General features: G+C 38.0%; 3 protein-coding genes across 14 annotated transcripts in view; 2 read left to right on the forward strand and 1 right to left on the reverse strand.

The window, feature by feature from the left end:
• The window catches only part of PHC3 (polyhomeotic homolog 3), a 73,231-nt gene that overhangs the window by 38,352 nt on the left and 17,289 nt on the right, over window positions 1–17,590 (reverse strand). For 10 of the 12 annotated variants that reach the window (XM_058189363.1, XM_058189360.1, XM_058189359.1 and 7 more), the window contains one exon: window positions 15,606–15,704. The exons of the other annotated variants lie outside the window; for them this stretch is intronic. In XM_058189363.1, the coding sequence (XP_058045346.1) occupies window positions 15,606–15,704 (99 nt within the window). The remainder of the gene's footprint in view (window positions 1–15,605; window positions 15,705–17,590) is intronic. 12 annotated transcript variants of the gene reach the window in all.
• Window positions 2,577–4,998, forward strand: LOC131201451 (A-kinase anchor protein 4-like). The gene has a single exon (XM_058189373.1). The coding sequence runs from the start codon at window positions 2,781–2,783 to the stop codon at window positions 4,830–4,832; it is 2,052 nt and encodes a 683-aa protein (XP_058045356.1). The 5' UTR covers window positions 2,577–2,780; the 3' UTR covers window positions 4,833–4,998.
• On the forward strand, window positions 9,089–15,597 carry LOC131201450 (A-kinase anchor protein 4-like). The gene has a single exon (XM_058189372.1). It carries the CDS (start codon window positions 11,224–11,226, stop codon window positions 13,564–13,566), a length of 2,343 nt encoding a protein of 780 aa, XP_058045355.1. The 5' UTR covers window positions 9,089–11,223; the 3' UTR covers window positions 13,567–15,597.

Genomic DNA, 17,590 nt, shown 5'->3' on the forward strand with positions numbered 1-17,590 from the left:
ACTCTTTATTTTTGAGAGTAGCTACAACCTATTACGCTATATAGTGCAACTTTCTATGAAGCAGTATAATTAAAGTAGGCCTGATACCATAGTTGACTAATTAGACTTACTTGAATACAGGCAGTGAAGGATAACCGCATTTTTGGGAAGGGGACGGGGTAGCTACTCTTCCCAGTGTTGAACTTCTGATGTTAGGAAGTTTTTCAATATAAATTTGCCTTCTTCTAACTTAATCTTATATGGTCTTGACCTCCATGTATTTGAAAATGTTGTCCCACCGTAATCTTTTCTTCAGACTAAATATATCTTTTGCATTTATATAGTTCCTTTGCATTTAACATAACATAACAACAGAGTTGGAAGGGACCTTGGAGGCCTTCTAGTCCAACCCCCTGCCTAGGCAGGAACCCTACACCATCTCAGTCAGATGGTTATCCAACATTTTCTTAAAAATTTCCAGTGTTGGAGCATTCACAACTTCTGCAGGCAAGTCATTTAACATAACATAACATCAGAGTTGGAAGGGACCTTGGAGGCCTTCTAGTCCAACCCCCTGCCCAGGCAGGAAACCCTACACCATCTCAGTCAGATGGTTATCCAACATTTTCTTAAAAATTTCCAGTGTTGGAGCATTCACAACTTCTGAAGGCAAGTCGTTCCACTTATTAATTGTTCTAACTGTCAGGAAATTTCTCCTTAGTTCTAAGTTGCTTCTTTCTTTGATCAGTTTCCACCCATTGCTTCTTGTTCTACCCTCAGGTGCTTTGGTGAACAGCCCGACTCCCTCTTCTTTGTGGCAGCCCCTGAGATATTGGAACACAGCTATCATGTCTCCCCTAGTCCTTCTTTTTGTTAAACTAGACATACCCAGTTCCTGCAACCGTTCTTCATATGTTTTAGCCTCCAGTCCCCTAATCATCTTTGTTGCTCTTCTCTGCACTCTTTCTAGAGTCTCAACATCTTTTTTACATCGTGGCGACCAAAACTGGATGCAATATTCCAAGTGTGGCCTTACCAAGGCATTATAAAGTGGCACTAACACTTCACGTGATCTTGATTCTATCCCTCTGTTTATGCAGCCCAGAACTGTGTTGGCTTTTTTAACAGCTGCTGCACACTGCTGGCTCATATCTAAATGGTTATCCACTAGGACTCCAAGATCCCTCTCACAGGTACTACTATTGAGCAAGGTACCACATATATGGTACCGGTGCATTTTGGTTTTTTTGCCTAAATGTAGAATCTTACTTTTTTCACTGTTGAATTTCATTTTGTTAGATAGCGCCCAATGTTCAAGTTTGTCAAGATCTTTCTGTAATTTGAGCCTATTTAAATTCCTGGCTACTATTTTTAGCTTACTGCTCTACTCTATACTGTATCACTTTTGTCATTCTTCTGGAACGTTAGTGATCTCGTTCAATTTTGGATCATCTACAAATATGATAAGCTTTTTTTTTTAACACCTCTTTGTCCAAATCTTTAATTAAAATAGTGAGGAATACTGCCCCCATTGCCGCCATTTGATACTGAACTTCAGTTTGATTAGAAATCCCCAATAAAAACTTTTGAGTACCATTTTTCAAATATTATGTCTAATCCAGTGATTAGACATAATATCCAGACCCTATTTAACTAATTGCTAATCAGATTATAATAAAATTATTACATATCCTATGTCAAAATATATTCTATTTAGCATCCTCCACAATTTGTACTGGACCAAAAAATGAAATGAGTTTTTGACAAATTCATGCTGACTCACAGCCATCGTTGCATCATAATTGAAGAAACCAATTGCTGTTTTGAGCACCTTGGACACCTCAACTGATACCAAGTTTTCACTTTTTTATTAACACCATTTTTACAAATCCGAATGGCCTGTATATACAATTCTTTGATGATTGGTCCCTCTTATTAACTCCTGTAACTGACTTCTTATTTTCACTCATTCTGTGTAACAATATAGGCTGTTATTCTTATGATTTATTGTTATACTGTCATGTTTTATTATTATATTCTTTATGTCTTTTTTTTTAAAGAATCCCATCCATATCTTAGGCTCTTTTCTCATTCATTTCACATACAATTTATTTCCGGGTATATAATATACAAAACCAAGCCAAGATAATATGATGAAACTGCAAATATACAAAAAGAATAAGAAAAATAAAGACTATAATACCATAATGGAAAGTGATTCAGGAATAAGTGAGAAGATTTTTAAAACAAGGAATAATAATGGACAAAATAAGGTGTCCTTTTTTATGATAAGGACAAATGTCAAAGATTATGCTTCACTTTTCAAACACATTCAAATCAAGCAGTATTATCAAGCTTCATGAAATGTAATAAAATATAAATTTTTGGGGAAACAAAACGACTTTTGGATCAGTGTTATTTGTTTTGTTGATAACATTCTAAACATCGGTTTATTTAAGCAGCAAAGAATACTTTTTCATGTAAATCCCCTATCCTTAACAAGATGAGTTTAATCCGTTGGTTTTACTTTAGTGCAGGTTGGGCAATGGGAACTGCAAAACAATTGAATGTTAACCATGACCAAGGGATGATTGGTTGCTGGATGATATTACTGCTTTATGATGTCACTGCTGTCATAGAAACAATCTGTGCACACAAATGAATATGCTACCAGCCAGCACAAGAGCATGGAAAGCTAAGAGAGGAGGCAACATCTTGAGTGGGGCAGGGTCAAGGTCAACAAAAACTGAAAGAAGAGCGGTCAATGACCCGGGTTTCAATTCTGGTTCCGTTTAAATAGTATGGCTCATGAGATTGACTGGTTACACAGTCAATCTGGCCTTTGCAAAGTAAACCTATACAGCTCTGAAGGAGAAAGGGATCAAGATCGTAAAGTTATCTGTTTTGTTGATGTTGCTAACCTTAACATAAAGGATAGAGACAGACGTAAAAGAAGTGCCGCTGACCCTTGCCTTGACCTAACTAACCTTGAAGAAAAAGAAGTCATTGTAATTAAGGACAACGAACACAATCGGCACAGCAATACTGAAGGAGCAGTCTGCCTTTTCAAACAAGGCTCCTCTGAAGAAGTTAACGTTGTGAGCTGGCTCAGCAACGATCTTCAGAAATACGCGATTGGATTCAAGCATGCACTAAGGCCCTCAGGCCCTCGTAAATCAGCTTACGAATCGCCTGCAATTGAAAAGATGTCCCAGGGAAGCGACACGTCTTTCAGAGGCTCTTGTAGCCAGAGAGGAGATGACCTTTCATATTATGTTAACAAGCTTTGTTCCTTAGTGGTTCAAATGGCACACAAAGAAATGAAGGATAAACTTGAAAGCAGTGGAAGATGCATTCGGCAGTCCATCAGAGGATCTAATGGCAAGAATGGGGATGACTATGGCAAGCTGTCTCCCAAACCATCAGGTCAGGAAGACCCCAGAAAGACCTCACTCTTTTATGGTGAGATGTCTAATCAGAGCAAGCAAAATGGCTACAATCAGGGAGCAGACAGACAAATGTTGGAAAGGAAACAATCAGCCCAAGATGATGGTTCTTGTAGCAAGGGACTGATGGTGTATGCAAACCAGGTTGCTTCAGATATGATGTTCTCGTTCATGAAAACAATGAAAGTCCAAAAGGGAAAGCATCCTCCACCAGCCTGTGTGGTATTAAAGAAAGTTCTCCTCAAACATACCAGAGATGTCATATCTGACTTAATCGATTCCACCATGAAAAACTTACACAATGTGACAGGAGTGCTCATGACAGATTCGGATTTCATTAATACTGTGAAAAAGAACCTTTTCAATGCTGGGACCCAGAAATCAACGGAGATTCTGGAAGCAATGGTGAAACGCTTATTTAAAGCACTTTCAGGGGATGATAAGAAATCTCAAAGCTTAGCTTTTGCAGCTCTGAAAGCTGGTACTCATTGTGACTCCAGAGGTCAAGGACTCCAATTTGCATCACTTAAGGGTGAGATGCATGGCCCTGTAAGTGGCAGAGGAAATGGACAGATGAGACCTCTTCCATCCGGAAGCAAGGGTTCAGATAAGCACTGTTCAATGGATGTGTATGCTAAAGACCTTATTGTAACAGCATTAATGTTAATACAGCAACATCTATTAGAAAAAAACAAAGACCAGGGATGCCGGGAGTCAAATACTACATCGTTTGGCTATGTCCATGACAGAACTGGTGGCTCCAAATATGGTTCGAGGCCAAGTGGAGGAAGGCAAGATAGCCTTGAATCACAAAAATGTGATATCTCAAGTATCCTTTTGTCAATCATCCAGAAAGTACTAAGAGAAGCTGGCTGTTCAGACGAGTGTTTCGACAAAGGCTACAAACAACCTTCTTTCGCTGAGAGCAGACCACAAAGGGCGTTACCAAAATCAAATGGATGCCCTGATATGTATGACAACATGGAACAGATCAACAGACAATTTATTGACCAGCTGGTGGAATCTGTGATGAAGTTGTGCATGTTGATGGCTAAAGGCAATGAATCTGATGGAAGATGCAACGGGAGACCATTAGTAGGTACAGGATCTGAGGTGATTGTGAACAACCAGAACTGCAACAACAGTACACAAAACAGAGAACTGCAAGCTGTGCTCCAGTGGTTGGTTGCTTCACAATTCAACGTGCCAAACCTGACTTTCATGAACGAGCACAATGGAGAACTAAACAGACTCCCACAGCTGGCTGATAAAGCAGTCAAGAAAGGCTACAGTGTGGGAGATATTGTTCAGGAAGTAATGAAGTATTACGAGAAGCAACAGATGGATGCCATGTCAGGATGCAGGCCTCAATGTGGACTGGTCGACTGGCTGCTTTGTAACCTGTAAGAACCAACTCTTCCCTCTCATGTTACTCTCATGTCCCCAGCGTAGGCGCCTAAACCATTCTTTTCTGGCGCATCAGACACCACCATTGCAACCCAACTGCAAGCAATAACGCACTGAATTGAAGCAGGGTAGCTGGGCAAGCTCATCAATAAAAAAAAGAATAAAAAAAAGTGAGGGGGGAGACAGGCTGTTTATTGATCACTTCAAACAAACCGTTACAGATAGCCAAGTCCCAGTTAGCTTTACCATCCTATTATCCAAGGATTGAAAAAAAAAAAGCACAATAAATAAACAACTATGCAAAAAAAAGAAAAGGAGGTGCGGCATGGTTATAGCCGTTCAGATTTCTATCATCCCCATAAAAGGGTATTGAAAACTAATGAGAAAAAGCAAAGAACAAAGAATTGGGGGGGGGAAAAAAATTCGGGATAATTTTTTGGGAGGGAGGTATGGCTTATAAATCTACCAGGTGCTAATACTAAAGGTATTCAAATGGTATTACATTCAACTTAATTTTGGGCAAACTTTTTAAAAAAAAACCAGTTTGAAAATCTGCAGTAGTCTAAGAAGACATCTTTTTGCAATATGCACATTTTTCTATGCAGCTTACGTGATTACTCCGATTCATCTTTTTGCTATAAACTCCCTTCATTTTTTTCTTTGCAACTTTCACAACATACTGACTGAAATGCCACTTCACTCTAACATATAATTTGGAATGTGATCTTCTTAACAATAATCTCGTTTATACATTCTAGCTGGAAACAATGGGCAACAGAAAACTCATGGCTACTACAGAGTTGTGGCAGAGGGCATAACAGCAGATTGTGGCATTTCAAGATAAAACCATAATAGGTTTTCTATGCTTTAATGGTTTTAATTAGAAAACATTGGAAAGTATCCATATCTCCACCACAGCACTTGAGTCAATATAATAATGGTGCCAATCATTTAACAGATTGTGTTGAAATGTAGAGAGATAGAGAAGTTCTCTCTTGATTTCCAAGTTGATGGGTCAGGGCAGCCCGCATGATCTTTCATTCTTCCCCAAATAGTAGTAAAAAAAAAAATTCTTTCAGGAAGCTGCACTCATCTAAAGTAGGGCGTGTCGTCCTTCGACTATTATTCATTGGTTGCCCCATACTTTCCATGATGAGAGGGAACATAGGACAGCCACACATGAACCTCAGAAGAGAGTCCCTTCAAGCCATCTTGGCTTTTGAAGCGTTTATTTCCCATTGGGGACATGGTTTAGGCATTTGACTCCATTCTGATTTCAGGCTAGAACCAAATCCTGTTGCATTTCCTCACCCCACACCACCAGTTGCTTAAGAATTTAATAAACCATTAGGCAAGCTGTTCATTCCGATATTTAGGGGGAAATTATCCTCCTCTTTAAGCAGAAGCAACTAGTTTGGCTGCAATCAAGCTATAATGGAAAAAATGGAATCATCAGACCCTGTCACATACCGGTAGCTTTTATTCAATCACAGAGGTTATTGCTCATTAACAAATACAAATTAGTAAGAAATGTTCTCAGTCATGAACAACCTGAGAAGAAGAAGAAGAGAGAGAATGGGGCTTCTGCATCGTGAGAATCATGGACCTTGCTTCCATCAATCATGGCATCCTACTTTTAAACATTAGTTTCAAGTGTAAATAACATAAATTAGATTTCACTACAGGCTTACCAGGTAAAATAAGGACTCGAAGGCTAGGTTTATGCAACACTGTATACTCTGAATCTGGATTAAAGTAAAGGTAAAGGTTCCCCTGCACATATGTGCTAGTCATTTTCCAGCCCTAGGGGCGGTGCTCATCTCCGTTTCAAATCCGAAGAGCCAGTGCTGTCTGAAGATGTCTCCGTGGTCATGTGGCCGGCATCACTAAATGGTGAAGGCGCACAGAGCGCTGTTATCTTCTCACCAAAGTGGTCCCTATTTTTCTGCTTGCATTTTTCACACGCTTTCGAACTGCTAGGTTGGCAGAAGCTGGGACAAGTAATGGGAGCTCACTCCATTATGCAATGCTAGGGATTCGAACCGCTGAACTGCCAACCTTCTGATCGACAAGCTCAGTGTCTTAGCCACTGAGGAGCTGCATCCCTATGAATCTGGATTAGTGACATATATGATCTGAAAACTACCCAATCCCAATTTTAGAGTAATTTAGCATGTAACACAAAACTGGTGGGTACCTACCGTTTCTGGAACTTAGCAATAACAATATAATGAGTTAAATTAAGATTATGTCACTAGCTGCCATGTACTGTGACTAGCACTACGTTAACGCTAAATCAGAACATAGTAATTTGAATGCTGTTTTTAGCTTAACACAAATTTTGCATTTGGGCTAGTACAATTAACGGTGGGACCTACACCTTAATTATTTTTTGCAGGGAAGAGAAAACACAGAAAAATTACCAACTGGAAGAGTTTAACACTTAACAGGGGAGGAAAAATGCTTCTGTCCTATAAAAATCACCCAGTATGGCCAACTGATCTGTCTTAAGCATCTGTCATAATGCATCTCAACATTTATATAGAAAAGCCCTGGGACAATAACATTGGTTTTAGTGATTTTGCAGTTATAGAAGCATTTTTCGTGATAAAGAACCTGGCAGAATGAAGAATAGAACAAAAGTTTGTTTCCTCTCACCCCCAGGGAGCAGGACACAGAAAGCTAAAGAAAAGCAGATTCTGTTTGAATGTAAGAAAACAGCTTCTTAACAGTGAGAGGAATTTTATGGCACTACCAATTACCTAGGTAACAACAGCTAAACATTACTCCAAAGGCATCAAACTGTTGGCTGGAGACTACCTGTCCAGAAACTTTGAACCTGGATTACCATATGACCACAATGGAGTCCAAAATTTCTGTTAAGTAAGACATTTGTTAAGGGAGTTTTGCCTCATTTTACAACTTTTCTTGCCCTGGTTGTTAAGTGAATCGCTGCAGTTGATAAGTTAGTAGCCCGGTTGTTAAGTGAATCTGGCTTCCCCATTGATTTTGCTCATCGGAAAATCGCAAAAGGGAATCACATGACCTTGGGACACCACAACCGTCATAAATATGAACCATCTGAATTTTGACCACATGACTGGCGGGATGTTGCAACGGTCACAACTGTGAAAAAACGGTCATAAGTCACATTTCCCCCCAATACCGTTTTAACTTTGAACGGTCACTAAATGAACTGTTGTAAGTAGAGGACTACCTGTATTGACTTCGGGATAATCAGAATAGCTCAAATGACCCTTTTCAACTCCATGCTTCTATGAAAATGCAGATTTTTCAAGACAAACAATGAGAAAAACTCTCAAGTGTTTCCCTCCTTTCCTTTATACACAGTTTTATTTGGGATGCTGCTTTTTTGTTTGTTTGTTTGTTTGTTTATCTTAAAAACACAATTTGACAAGCCACAACTTCTTTTCTGGTTCTGCTTATATCCCTATAAAATGTACCTAGGGGTTTGTGTTGGATGAACATGGGCAAAACGGTGCCTTGATCTTAAGGAAAATATATACGTGGACGTTTATCTCCCTTGATCGTTCCAATTTTACACCCCTACCATCCAGTCAGAGATGAAGAAACTTCCTGGATGAGAAGCAAAATGTCTTCAGGGAAAAACAAGAAAGTCCACTTGCCTCTGAAAAAAGCACCTTTGGGCTAAACCAAAGATACTCTATGTCTAGAAGCTAGCTGAAATCTATTGAAATGTGAGTATAATGTTTTGAGTAGAAGAGTATGCATTTTAAATCATGTAATTTTATTTTTGAAATGTTTCTATCATTCTCTGCAAAATTAATGTAAATAAAGGATTACTACCGAGTCGCAAAAATGTTAGGTAGATTGACAGATCTAATCTTTAAATAACTAATAGACCAGGCATACCCTGAATTCACCTCAGTGAACAGTCATCAATACACAGAACGGATGGGATGTACACTTAAAACACGAGAGAAAGGGAAACAATTAAGAAGTCTTGTTAAAAATATGAAACCACAAGGCCATTACATTCAATCCTATATTCAAATTTAAATTAAAGCTGAATGGTGTTGCCACTGGAAGACAAGAAAGGAAGATTTGATTGCGCAAATAAATTACATGCCAACATCCCCAACTTTTATTAGATTCCTTGACATTCTGTTCCCAAATTTCACATAATGAGATGTATAAAGCTTATCTATTCTCTGCCAGTACGAAATGTTGTTTTTTTGTGCTAGCGTCAGAAAATACAGTAACACACATAAGGAAGTCAAGCTAAGACAATTTATTACCACTAATTTTTGCTGTGGAAAAAAGACACAAACGGTATTTATACTACTGTGAATTCCTTCAGTGAGAATAAAAAGCTTAAGTGAAATCCTCTACATTAATTATTGATTTGTTAGATTTCCTATCTTTCTTCCAAATGTTCAAAATTGCTTCCATGGGAATTCATTTCATCCCCAAAACAACTGTGAGGCACATCTGGTTGAGATGGAATAACTCAGCCTGCCACCCTAAAGTTTTAAGGAATAAGAACGGATGCGAACCTGTCAAGCATTCGGATGCAGCCTTTGACATGTTCCCATGGTGTATTTTTAATTTGTTCGAGTCAATTGAGATGCAAGAGAGTTTCGAGAACCGTAAGTGTGCACCCATTAAAATTTTAAATAAAATAATTGTAACATGAATATTTAATTCTATTTTTTTTTTGTTGCTCTGCCAATTTATCTTTCTCTCTTCATTTTGGCATTGTTCCTTTTAAAATCTGTCCTCCACCGTATCATCAAAAGCTGTGTTTCTTGATTTGCTGAAAGTTCCATACCCCGAATTTTCAATTTTATGGAACTTATTTCCAAGTATGTGATACTTTTTGGAATGCCAACAGCACTTAACCTTGAGTTAAAAGAAACTTGAGACAATGTCAGATCTCAAATTTCGAACGTTATATTGGAGAAAAAGAACTACTTTCCATGCTGAGTTTTATACTTATCAGGTCATCTATCTTTCTTTCCTCTGAACTTTCAGTGCTGTTTATTTTGGTAGTTTTTTAAAAAAAAATATTCATGACTTCTCCTTAAATAAACAGCAACTCATAGTATTATTTAATAAGTAGTTGCAGCACTCAATCATTTTTCTACAGTAAGACACACACACACACACACACACACACACACACACACAGAGAGAGAGAGAGAGAGAGAGAGAGAGAGAGAAAGAGAATATTGAATTTGCGTGTGCATATTGCCCCTTGTGTTAGTTGTGTCAGATGCCTGGGAATCTTTTCTTTTCCCACCTCTGTAGCTGCAATACAACTGGTTGTTATTTTCTGTTGATTGACAGGGGCTCCCTTTGGAACCTTGATTGTGGCTACTCCTGAGTGGTTGCTTTATTGCTGTTCTCACAAAGAATGGCTGTTCCATGCCCTACAAAGAAAGTAACGCTAGATGGCATACCTATCAGGCTTTTCAATACCTCTGAATGCTTCCACGGAGCTTAATAATTATTGGTAGAGTAACAGGTGCAGGTTGTTCAGAAATAAAAATATAGGTACAATGTATACAGACGGACAATAAAGAACAGAAACACGGGAAGCCATTCCAATACTGCCAGCATCGTTTGATGAAAGTTCTTTCTAATGAGGGATTCTCCACCTTCATCTTGAAGGAAGCTGTACTTGCAATGCAAATCCTTTACCAGTCAATTTCCAAATCGATCGAGGGCTGCTAGACAAGCTACCTTTAACTGCTTTCATGCCATATAGAGAGTGTCAAAACTTCCCCACGGATGTCTTCTCTGTATTTTATTGCTTCTTGCATGTTCATATTGTGCCAAATGCTCAGCTCAGTGTTTGCTATCAGCTCCTACCCACTGCAAGCAGATCTGCAGCTAAAGATGGCAGATTCCCTTTTTTTTTTAATGGATGACAGCTGAGCACGCAGAAAACAACGTAAGAATTCCCTAAACGTAAGTGCTTCTCCAACTACCTGTAATTTGTCACACTACTTTTGCAGTGATGCTCTGAAGGACATTGTAATTAAAAGGTCCTGTAAGGTTCGGTCTATAAATAAGTCAACTACTCTTGATTCTCCACTATTATTTCAAGGAATGCAACATTATTTTTTTCCTAATCAAGACAAATTTCTCATAAACTGGATAGGTGAATGAGAAAAAGTAGCTGAAATATATATTATCAGAGGGTGATAAGATGCTTCTTTGTGATGTCACTGCTGCCATAGAAACTATGTGTGCACACAAGTGAAAATGACATCTGGCAGCAGAAGAGCATGGAAAGTTGAGAGAGGAGGCAACATCTTCGGTCTGGCAGGGTCATCAAAGCAGTTCAGCTGATAAGGAACAACCTTACAGTCTTAGGTACATTTCCACTTCCAAGCCTCAGAAGATGTCTCAGGAAGTTGATTGGTTACACAGCCAAGCAGGTGTGTGTAAGGTCGATCTCTATAATCCTGGAGGAGGAAAGGATCAGGAACGCAAAGTAATTTGTTTTGTCGATGTTTCCAGCCTGAACATTAAGCAAACAGATGATACGGATAAAGATGCTGCTGGCCAATCTAAAAGCAGTGAATCTGCCACAGGACTTGATCTGGGGAAAATGCAGGACAAAGAGGTCATCGTAATCAAGGACAGTGACACACCAGAACAGTCTAAGACAGAAGGAGCAGTTTGTCTGTTCAAACAAGGTTCAACCGAAGAGCTTAATGTTGTGTCCTGGCTTTTTGATGACCTGCAAAAATATGCATGTGGATTTCAGCATGCACTGTCCCCTTCAACTGCCCCTCCTGCACAAAAGCCATCGGCAGCGGACAAGATGTCCCAGAATAACAACAATACAGCTTTCAAACCTTCGGAAGGTCAAAAAACACCATCAGATGAAGTAGCATGCACTGTCCAAAAGCTGTGTGCTTTGGTTATGCAGATGGCAAGTAAAGAGATCTCTGAAAATTTGGAAGACGCCGCCAGCAAATGTATACGCCAGGCAATTTATGCTAGTAAAGATGGGAAAGTGCTTAATCCCTCTGGTTCGGTAAGTAAGGTTGCATCCAAGATGGTGAATGATGTTATGGAAAATGCTCAGGATTCCAACAAAGATAAGAAAGAGGAGGGTAAAGGACTCCCCAAGAAAACATCGCTTTTTTATGGCGAGTTATGTTCCAACCAAAGCGAATCATCACCAGAAGATGAAGGAAGACCAACACATGCCCATTTGATACATCCAAGAAAACAGACATCTTGCAATGATGGTACTAGTTCTTTTAACAAAGGACTAATGGTATATGCAAACAAAAATGCTAAGGATATGACATTTTCATTTGTGAATGCCACTAAGATACACAAAAGGCCACCACTCCCAGCCTGTGTGATTCTGAAGAGAGTGTTTCTCAAACACACAAAGGATGTCATATCGGACTTAATTGACTCTACCATGAAAAATCTGCATAATGTTACTGGAGTCCTCATGACAGACTCAGATTTTGTTACTATGGTGAAGAAAAACCTCTTCAATGCGGGAACCCAGAAGTCAACTGAGATTTTAGAAGCAATGGTATTAAGAATGTATAACGCTTTGATGTCGGATACTAAGGACAGAGGGCATAGTCTTGTATACTCTTTATTGAAAACAGGATGTTCGTTAGACCCCAATTCTCCAAATATGCACTTTGCATCTTTGAAGGGTGGGGTCCATATGAGGGAAAAGGGAAGGCAAGATGGACAGTCATCAGCACAAAAAGTAGGTGAAACAATAATTAAGGATGGAATTAGCATGTTGAGATCAAGAGCAGGAGGCAAAGGTTCAGACAGGGGATGTCATGATAAGAGGCCAGAAAAAAGTAACTCTACCACTGAGTTTCTAGCAAAAGACCTCATTTTGACAGCTTTAATGTTGATACAACAACATCTCTTAACTCAGTACAAAGAGCCTGTTTGTGAGTCAAATACATCTTCATTTGGATTTTATGAAAAGGGAGGCAAACATGGTTCTAAAACTCATAGTTTCAATTCCAAGAATGATCCACAGCAGCAAGAATACCAGAGGGGGGAAATACAAAGTGCCCTTCTGTCAATCATCCAGAAGGTCCTACAAGAGGCTGGTTTCAATGTAGATGAGTGTGAAATAAGCAAGAATAACAAGTCAAACTCGTATGATGATAGATCTAGTAGAAAGCCCGCATCCAAACAGAATAGTTCAGATGTGGATTGTGAGAATATGGAACAGATAAATAAGAAATTCATTGATCAGCTGATGGAATCTGTGATGAAGCTCTGTATGTACATGACTAAAAGCCCTGATTTTGTTGTTGAAGATTACTCTGACGAACAAGGCACATACATCACAGCAAGAAACAAAGGCATGTCAACTCCAGATTCAATGTTATCCCAGAAACCTCCACGAACTAATATTGGAAAACCACTTGTGCCTGCTGGTTCTGAGGTGATAGTAAACAATCAGAGCTCCAACAGCAGCTCACAGAACAGAGAACTCCAGGCTGTCCTCCAGTGGATGGCTGCTTCTCATTTCCAAGTGCCCAATCTCACGTTCATGAATGAGAATGATGACGAGCTGAAGAAGCTTCCACAACTGGCTGACAAAGCAGCCAAGAAAGGTGCAAGTGTAGGGGATATTTTGCAGGAGGTAATGAAGTATTTCGAGAAACAACAGGTTGACGCCGCTGTGGGAAATATGCCTCGTTGCGGATTACTTGACTGGTTGCTTGCTAATCTGTAGATAAGTACCAACACCTCCCTCTCATTGCTTCCACCCAGCGAAGTGCCATCTTACTTGTAAGATGGAACAACAATACAGCTCATTTTCCATAGACAGCACTTCCACAGGCTGTGACACACAAGCTGGGCAAAATCACCAATAAAAAAATACAAATGTCAACTGTTACTAATTTGTTTATTATTTTTTATGTAGATATTATAAATAAGTTACAAGAGTAAAAATAAATCCTGAAAGTATGTTTTTAATGGATTGTTATCATAGCAGTTGGTATACTGATGGTATCACCTTTGATATTTGTTTTGTTTAATGGACATAGTTAATATCCTTTTACTTTTAGGTCTAATTAGATTTCCTTTTTTCTTCTTTTCATTACTAACTCTAGCAAATAATTCAAAGTTGGATGTTGACATTGTACTTGCTAAACCTTTTTTTTATATATTTCCAATTTTTACTGTGTATTAATAAAAATCAATTAAACTTTAACATCTTTTATGAAAATAATTATGCTACTATATTTATTGATATTTAGTTACTCCATTGGTATCAGTCCACTGTACTAAAAATTAATGAAATATGGTCATTCTTGCTGATGACCTGGAACTGCTGTGAAAAGTTGCATACATGTAATTTACATGTAGGCAAACCCTGTCTCTGTCCCCCTCTCAATACACACACAGAGACACACGGCTGTACTGATTTGTCTTTGTTAAAATTTTATTTTACTTTTATTCCCTCCCCCTTTGTTGTTTTATTAAATAAGGGTCGTTTTAAAAAAAATCCTTAATAGTAGTGCTAAAGCAAATATAGAGGGATAGATATTTTAATCCACAGTACAAATTGTTATGATTTGCTTCTTCTAAAAAGTTTTTACACACCCAGAATTTTATGTACACTCTTCAAAATTTGCCATGTCACTAAATTATAAAATCCCTTCTATTTTTCTGATATGGGGTTGTTTATTGTTTGTTATAATTAATTCATCCAAAGTTGTGTTCATGCTTGTATAAATAACTGGATTTTACCAAACACAAGAAAGCAGGCATTTTCACAGTTAGATTATTCGAACAATAAAGTTCTCTATTGTCAATTTTTATTACTTTGATTAAAGACACAAATATATAGGAACCATGAGAATGGCTCAAGTGTTACAGGTGATTAGCCAACACTGCCTACTGTGTCAATCTTTTTTTAAACGAACAAGTAATTGAAGTTTTTCACGTAGGTATAAAAGACAACCAACCTACTTGCTCTGTCACAATTCTTGAACTTCAAGGGAGCTACTCCGAATGATTATATCACACTGTATGCAGTCTATCTCATTACTCTTAAATGCATGTTTTATTTGCTCAAAGATGAATTAAAGAAGGTTTAAGAATCTGAACATTAATGATTTCCCTTAGTTCTTCTTTCACCACAATACCACTGTAACTTTCAATTTTATACCAGGAAAATATGCTAAAGGAAGTTTGAATACTCAGCTGACAGTATTAAACAATGGACATTTTTAGAAATTAATCCTGTTAACAGAGTACAGGTACAGTTAGGATCACAGTCTCTGTGTAAATACATTTATTAACTGGGTGCTTAAAGAATTAATGTTAAAGGTTAAAGCATAATAATTGGTGCATTGTTTTCCAAGTTATTTTTCTCCCTCAGTATCTACTGGCTAAGTATGATTACATGCATCAGTTCTGTGAGGGTGATCATCCTACTTTCCATGGTTAAAAAAAAGAAAATAAATAATAATTTTATCTTCTAGAAAACACAACTTTATACTACAAATTATTTATAATAGATCAAAAAAGAATCTAGAAGATGTTGTATGTGTGCTTGCAAGAGTCTTAAGTCCCTTTAGCATTTAGAACCTCTGGCTTTTTGTGAGAGATTGCACACACAAAAGCACTAATGCAATAATATTTTGACAAAAACAACAACAACAATGCATATGAACACAAAGAGGAAAGTCGCATCCCAGTCCTTCACAATGGTTCTGGGTTACAGGTAGACACACACACTCCCCACAATCCATGCAGCCTCACCTGAGTAGCTGCAGACTGACAGGGAAACGAAGATGATGAGGACACAACAGGAATGTCAGACTGGACAGCCGCCACAGTGGTAGCAGGCGTAAAAATCAGCTGTGAAGGCAGGAAAAAGAAAATTGAAAGCCACACAAAGCACACACATGTATACAGAGGCAGTCCTCGGCTTACAAAAGTTCACTGAGTGACCATTCAAAGTTACAATGGCAGTGAAAAAAGTGACTTATCGTGTTTCACACTTATGACGGTTGTGGCATCTCCAGGGTCACGTGATCAAAATTCGGATGCTTGGCAACTGACTCATATTTATGACGGTTGCAGTGTCCCGGGGTCATGGGACTACCCTTTGCCACCTTCTGACAAGCAAAGCCAATGGGGATGCCAGATTCACTTAACAACAACAACAACAACAACAACAACTGCAGCAATTCGCTGAACAACTGTGGCAGGGGTGAAATCCAGCAGGTTCTGCAGAACCGGCAGCGGAAATTTTGAGTAGTTCGGAGAACCGGCAAATACCACCTTTCGCTGGCCCCAGAGTAGGGTGGGAATAGAGATTTTGCAATATCCTTCCCCCAGGAGTTGGAAGGGAATGGGGATTTTGCAGTATTCTTCCCCTGCCATGCCCACCAAGCCACACCAAGCCACGCCCACAAAACCGGTAGTAAAAATATTTAAACACTGAACTGTGCCAAGAAAGATCGTAAATGTAAATGTGTTGTAAATGTTGTACCTTGATGAACGTATCTTTTCTTTTATGTACACTGAGAGCATATGCACCAAGGCAAATTCCTTGTGTGTCCAATCACACTTGGCCAATAAAATTCTATTCTATTCTATTCTAAAAAGGGGCAAAATTCACTTAACAAATGTTTCACATAGCAACAGAAAATTGGGCTCCATTGTGGCGGAGGACTACCTGTAGTCTGAAAACAAATTGGTGTGTTTTTTCCTTTAGTTCAAGACCTACAAATATTTATTCTAATGTCTTAAAAAGAACCTTCACACTTTCTGAGTCACTTTGCTATTTCATCTCTTTGAAGAAAAATGTCTGCAGCCTGAGGCTTTCCCCAAAACAACATAATTACATGCTGTTCTTCATTGGTATTTGAAAGTTACTAAAAAGGAAACAGTCAAGTAGACGTAAACACCTGGACAATCTTGGCTGATCTTAGGAGTAGGTACTTGGTTGAGACACCACTACGAAGTATCAGAGTTGAGAAATAGGATGGGAAATCAAAGAAATCTCCCAAAAGAAGACAAGATCAAATCATTTCCATATTATTATCAAGAAAGAATGGAAATTGTTCCATCCCTGAGTTTTTTCATTAAGTCGTAATTTACTTTCCTCATTTAAGTTGAGGCTAAATCCTCCATCAAACCAAATATCAATTTGATTAAAGGTATCTACCATTTCAGCTTAGCCTAGATTTGTATCTATCTCAACGGCCAAATTAGAAATAAACTGTTAATGCCACAAATATGTACAATTTAAAAGTGTGAACAGTAGCTGTAGTAAGGGATAAAGGAAGCCATACTAAAACTTAGAAAAATGAAAATTGTTTCATTGTGCTGGGAGGAAAAAGATCCTCAACAAGTTCCTGTTTGTATCAGAAAATCAGAGTTGAAAAATAATGCCTACTTCTTGGAACCTTAGACCTCTGGCTGAACAGAGCAGTCTAAAAGTTACAAAAAGAGGCACAGATGCTTCTTATATACCTATCCAAGACATTACTGACAGGAATAGGATATAATATAATATAATAATATAATATAATATAATATAATATAATATAATATAATATAATATAATATAATATAATATAATATAATATAATATAATATAATATAATATAATATAATATAATATAATATAATAATATAATATAATATAATATAATATAATATAATATAATATAATATAATATAATATAATATAATATAATATATAATATAATATAATATAATATAATATAATATAA

This window comes from Ahaetulla prasina, chromosome 6 (genome assembly GCF_028640845.1).
Source record: "Ahaetulla prasina isolate Xishuangbanna chromosome 6, ASM2864084v1, whole genome shotgun sequence".
Lineage (NCBI taxonomy): Eukaryota > Metazoa > Chordata > Lepidosauria > Squamata > Colubridae > Ahaetulla > Ahaetulla prasina.

Coding starts and splice junctions, on each gene's coding strand:
- LOC131201450 (XM_058189372.1), top strand. CDS start 11,224: ATGTCTCAGGAAGTTGATTGGTTACACAGCCAAGCAGGTGTGTGTAAG.
- LOC131201451 (XM_058189373.1), top strand. CDS start 2,781: ATGGCTCATGAGATTGACTGGTTACACAGTCAATCTGGCCTTTGCAAA.